Source organism: Aegilops tauschii, chromosome 3 (genome assembly GCF_002575655.3).
Source record: "Aegilops tauschii subsp. strangulata cultivar AL8/78 chromosome 3, Aet v6.0, whole genome shotgun sequence".
In the NCBI taxonomy this organism is placed as follows: Eukaryota; Viridiplantae; Streptophyta; class Magnoliopsida; order Poales; family Poaceae; genus Aegilops; species Aegilops tauschii.
Window position 1 is genome coordinate 580,276,164 of NC_053037.3, and position 5,717 is coordinate 580,281,880.

The following is a 5,717-nucleotide window of genomic DNA, read 5'->3' on the forward strand; positions in this document are numbered from 1 at the left end:
ACCATTCTTCCGGTGGAGAGCGCCGACACAAGCGGGGGCCATGGTGGCAAGCAGATCTAGCTGGCTTCGGAGAGCGCCTGCTGACCGATTTACAGGGAAAAGGCTTCATGTTTGTTGCCTACCTGATTTGAAGCTAGCGATCCCACACACAAATCAATGATCGATGCCATGGAAGGTAAGTACCCACCCGGTAGCAGGAAAAAGGCTTCTTATTTGTTGCTTATATATTGACAAAATGCAAGAGTACCTGCTGTCATGTCTATTGTTTCACAGTTCTGTTCAACTTTGACATAAAAACGGAAAGAGAATAATATAGCTCTGCGGCGGAGACTTTGATGTGGAGGGCCTATAGTTCTGTCAAATACTTTTCCTCTGTCTCAGGCTCTCAGCAGTCTCAGGAGGGCCGATGTTCTGGTAAAGGTGCTGCAGGAAGCTGCGTGTGCTGCTGGTGAGTAATCGGCTTACCGGTGTGACGGTGTCCATGTGGCACTCGGCTTCCTATAAGCCGAGTGTTTAAGAAAACCACTCAGCTTATGTGCAGGTGCCACATGGCAACACCGACAACACAGTCTGGTCGTCAAAATGCTTTATGCTGCCAAGCATCCCTATTTGACACTAACTGAGTACGTGATAGCAAACACTCGGCTTACACCCAGTTGCCAACCACGAGATGTTTGCAAGTGTTTTATCGGCCTTATACACTACTAGGAAAAAGCCTAGTAGTAGCGCGGCTACAACTAATTTGTAATAGTAGCGCGGACCCGCGCTACTACTACGTTAATTAGTAGTAACGTGGGTGTCACCCGCGCTACTACTATTAATTTCAAAAAAAAAAATCTCGATCCAGATCCAGCGATGGCAGGGGTTGCCGGAGCTGTGGAAGGGCAGCGGCAGACCAGATCCAGCGCCGGCTGCTGCAGAGGGTACGTATCCATGGCCGAGCAAGGCAGCGGCAGACCAGATCCAGCGCCGGCTGCTGCAGAGGGTACGTATCCATGGCCGAGCAAGGCAGCGACAGACCAGATCCAGCGCCGGCTACTGCAGAGGGTACATATCCATGGCTGAGCAAGGCAGCGGCAGACCAGTGCCGGCGCCGGCTGCTGCAGAGTGTACGTATCCATGGCCGGGCAAGGCAGTGGCATGGGGATTCTCTTCGCAGCCAAGGCAGCGAACTCCTGGTCGTCCATGGTGACGACCTGCACAGGCAAGGACATGGGAGGGTGAGTCAAACCAGAGGGAGAGAGAGAGAAAAAGAAAAACAAGGAAGAGAGGAAGGAGATGGAGGTAGCAGCGGGGTTGGTCGCCAGTGGTGAGGTGCTCCGGCGTGGTGGCACGGAGATGCGGGGAAGACCGGCGAGCTCCGGGACGCCGGCGGCGCGAGGCGTCGTCCTCTTTTGGCGCCATGGAGGAGGAGGCGCGCATGCGTAGGAGGTCCATATGAGAGCCTATGAAGAGAGAGGGGGGAGAGTGACGGGGGAGAGAAAGGATTTGGGGAAGGAGATGGGGATTTCAGGGCTCTTTAAAAACCATGTAGTTAGTAGCAGCGTGGGTTTATCGCCCTCGCTACTATTATCAATTTAGTAGTAGCGCGGGCTTATACCTCTCGCTACTACTATGGCATGTCCCGAGGGGGCACGGTAGAGACCGCTTAGTAGTAGCGAGGGGTAAAAACCCGCGCTACTAGTAAGTAGCAGTAGCGAGGGGCATAAACCCGCGTTACTAGTAAGCGTTTGCCTATAACCTTTTTTCTAATAGTGCTAGCCGAGTATATTGAGTAGTTTGCTTTCAATGCATTTCCTGTAGTGGTTGCAGCTCCCAAAAAGGCAGCAAACAATATCAGAGTATACAAATTAAGGGCGTGATTAATATCTTTTTCATTCTCTCGATGACTTCAAACACATCTGAAAATATATCGTGTTACCAACCACTGCTTGTGCTGACTGAACTTCACGTGATCCCACTGAATGCATGCATGTTGCCGTCAGTTCAATTCCAGCACGACTAACACTACAATAGGTGGCTAAGCGTAATACCGTAATTGCTGTAGTTCTGCGGTGAAGACTCTGAGATTGAACAGACTAATAGTAGTACTGCAAGTGTTTTATCGATTAGCATATGTCGCAGTCTAGTATATTCAGGTGCACTGAAAGTCTGGAATGGAAGATATTCGATCTCATGTATTCCATTAGAATAGCAATGACAGTGGTGATCTCTCCGCCTTTGCTGAGCTGTCTGGCATGGGAGTCTGCGCTGCACTTGTAACTAACGTAGCATAGCATCTCCACCCACACTTGCCAGATGAGGTCCAGCATGTCAGCACCTGCAACAGATTTGCGGATCAGTTTTGAACTAAGCTGACATACTCTGTCAAATGTTGAATTCTCTTCCTCTGTATTAGCAATCTCAGGAGGGCTCTCACAAGGGCCGATGGTCTTTAGTGCTTCCCCTTGCTGCCGTAGTAAGCTGACCAGATCATCGGCCGAGCTGTATTCGAGCTGATTGATCACCTTGTTGCACAACTCCACATAGCTCTGGCGACAAATATTGTCGGGCAGCATGTAGGGACGTGCCGCAAGCAGGAAAATCATGTAGTTGGAGAGCACCTCGATTGTTGAAGCCAGAGCCGGAGGGTGTGAGTTTGTCGCATTGTACCAGCTGAGGTAGACATGAGTGGCAATGTGCCACACGAGGATGCTCTCATCCAGTTCGATGTCCACGCTCCAGCAGGCCAGTTCCTCTTGCGATACTCCCATCCTTTTCAGGGCCACCCGGCCCCTTGAGTTATTGATGTCATCTCGGCCAGAGGTCTGGTAGCGAATATGCATGGGCAACAGTTGTTTCTCTAGTAATTGGCTCAAATCTGCCGGGACTGGGATGGTCGACGTGTAGACCAGTGTGTTCCACCAGTCCTCACGTCCCATCCATCTCGCAACTCTGCTGCTCCGACTGTCCCTGCTCTGAGTGCACATGTGGATAAAATTGTGTTGTCCCATGGAGCCTGACCAATACCTTGCTGGCAGTCCTGCCTTCAACATTGCACATCTCACAAGATAGCTGGGCAAGCAAAGCACAAGCTGAAGACCAAACAACAACAACATAACTACAGGTTTAGGATCGCGACCATCTAGATGAGTTTCCCATCTGGACATGTCGGCTTGTGCCCATTCCGAGTACATGGCTCTCAACATTGATGTGATCTCCAGGACAACGGCGCCTACCAACAAAACATACGTGACACCGACATCTACTATGTTGAAGTTACCACCATCTGTTTGACAGAATCGACGGAATGTCAGGAATGCAGTGAGAATGGCCATCGGCGAGATGACCCGGATGCAGCGCCCGTACCATGTGTGGATCACTGGAGCCTTGCTGTAAAAGACCTGGTACATGAGCGAGAGCTGCACCTCGGCCACCTGGTACATACCCTTCCAATGAAATTCTGTAACTCCCTTCTGAAGAGCTATAAGAGGCAACGGACCCTTCAACAAATGTTTAGGGATATTTAGTAGCGAGTGAGCTAACATCACCGAGCCTCTGCCATATGCACCCATCAATGCATGTCTTTGTATTTCCAATACGCACCCTGCCAAAACTCTTGTAATTCTTGCAAGATAGGCTACTAGTGCTAGCGCACTTGAGCGCCCATACTCTCTCCCCGTACTTAAGAACACCAGCCACAAACATAAGAATTGCAGCCCGACGGAGCAAGGTCTGACGAGCCACGACGGAGGACTCATATAGGACATAGGTAGCTGCCAGCACCTGCACCGCGAAAGTCTGTAGATGTCGCAACCACAACCGGTTGTCCTCAATGGAGTAGGCGGTGATGTTGTCCTGCCCGCCAAGGTGCAGCAGCAATAACGGCGCCCACAACGCCATCAGCCGGTGCTCCAGCGACCTCTTGCTGCTACTGCAGCTAGTCACAGACATGTGGCCCAGAGCGTATATGGCTGTCGTGTCGGCCAACAGATACGCTGGCCAAATGATGGCTCTGAGCACGGCTGAATCTCTGCACTGACGGAAATCCGACAAGAAGCGGAGAATAACCTGCAGCGCGAAGCTTAGCAGCACCAGCGCTTGGATCCCCCATTCTTTCCAAAACACCACTAAAACCTCTACTCCTCCTGCCATCTAGAATGGATACAACAACACAACGCGAGGGTTAAGTACTCGGAATTCAGTATTTCCAAGCTAGCGGTGTGGGTACTACCTTATTTATTTATTTATTTGCATTTGAAAAGGAGGATAGTCTCTAGTCTCTGCATCGAGTGATGTACATAGCTATATGTGTGGGTACTATTGGATTAAAGACAAACACATGCTGCTAAGCGCACACTTTAGGTGCGCGAGAGTAAGGCTAAATTAGAAGAAGTGGAACTTACATGTGTAATCTGCCGGACAAGGGACAGATCAGGCGATAATCCGCCGGCTGCAGCTAGCAGAAGACGAGCAAAATCGAAGTGGGCGAGAGATAAGAGTTGCGTTAGGGAGAATAAGTACTAGGGGCTTGCTTCGGTAGACCCCCAACAAAGCGTACGAAAGAAGGGTATGCCCACCTCGTATTATACAGTTGTGGATGGCGTACGTAGACCGCGTGCATGCAAAAAAAAACACAAACAAACTACCAGCACGATCTACTCGCCCGCCCACCCCGTCTACTCGTCTGCCCACCCCGTCTACTCGTCCGGCCCATCCGATCGCCGCCGCCGCGGATCGCCGCCCTCCGACCCCGTCCGCCGCCGCCGTCCGAGCCCGTCCGACGCCGCCGTCGCCGTCCCAACGGCGTGCGTCGCCGCATCTCACCGTCATCGTCCACCGCCCGGACGTGAAGGCCCGTGTACTCGCCCGCCCACCCCGTCTACTCGCCCGCCCCATCCGATCGCCGCCGCCGCGGATCGCCGCCCTCCGACCCCGTCCGACGCTGCCGTCCGACTCCGTCAGACGCCGCCGTCGCCGTCCCAACAGCGTGCGTCGCCGCATCTCACCGTCATCATCCACCGCCCGGACGTGAAGGTCCCGACATGCCACGCCGCCTCCACACCACTCTCCCCACCCCCCGTCGCGGATCCGGCCAAACATCCGGCCGGTGGCTCGTCGTGCACGTCGCCAGCTGCTAGATTCAAGGCGGGGACAGCTGCCTTCATCGAACGCCGGCGACGCCTACACCGCGGGGCAAGGTTTGTCATCTAAACCTAGCGGGCATGATGGATGGAAGTTAGGGCTAGTTAAGTGGCGAATCTAGGATGTAAGTGGAGGGCAGGCTTAATTTAAAGAACGCTATATTTTTTTCATGACGACATCACACAATATGCACACACCTCTGGGCAACCTCAACTAGTTGTTTCACACAACAATAAAAAGTGTTGTTTGAACCATTGCATTAAGAAAAAATTCATGGTAGCTGCTCGGTTCATGGATTACACGTCTTTCTCTTTTTTTGCAAACCAACATGAGTTTTTGTCCTTGTTGTAATCAACACTTCAAATGTTTTGCAGTTCTGTGAGTTAGGCGTGTTGACATGGAGAAAAAATCCGCATTCAGGAGGGACGAGAATGATACTGATAAGGTGACTAAGACTGATAACGAAAATTTGAACGAAGATGATGACAGCAGCGACAATGATTCCGTCTCGTCATATGATATCTTACCTCCGGATGATTTTCATAATAATGAACATGACGCAAATAGTGAAAACGTAAGTGGCGTATATTTTG

At 51.6% G+C, this 5,717-nt stretch overlaps 1 protein-coding gene across 1 annotated transcript; it reads right to left on the bottom strand.

Moving 5' to 3' along the window:
• Nucleotides 1–357: 357 nt before the first annotated feature.
• Nucleotides 358–4,134, bottom strand: LOC141020726 (uncharacterized). The gene is made up of 6 exons (XM_073495664.1): nt 3,586–4,134; nt 3,263–3,482; nt 3,010–3,074; nt 2,268–2,957; nt 1,083–1,196; nt 358–498 (listed from the first exon to the last, which is right to left on the bottom strand). The coding sequence occupies exons 1-6, from the start codon at nt 4,132–4,134 to the stop codon at nt 358–360; spliced, it is 1,779 nt and encodes a 592-aa protein (XP_073351765.1).
• Nucleotides 4,135–5,717: the final 1,583 nt, after the last annotated feature.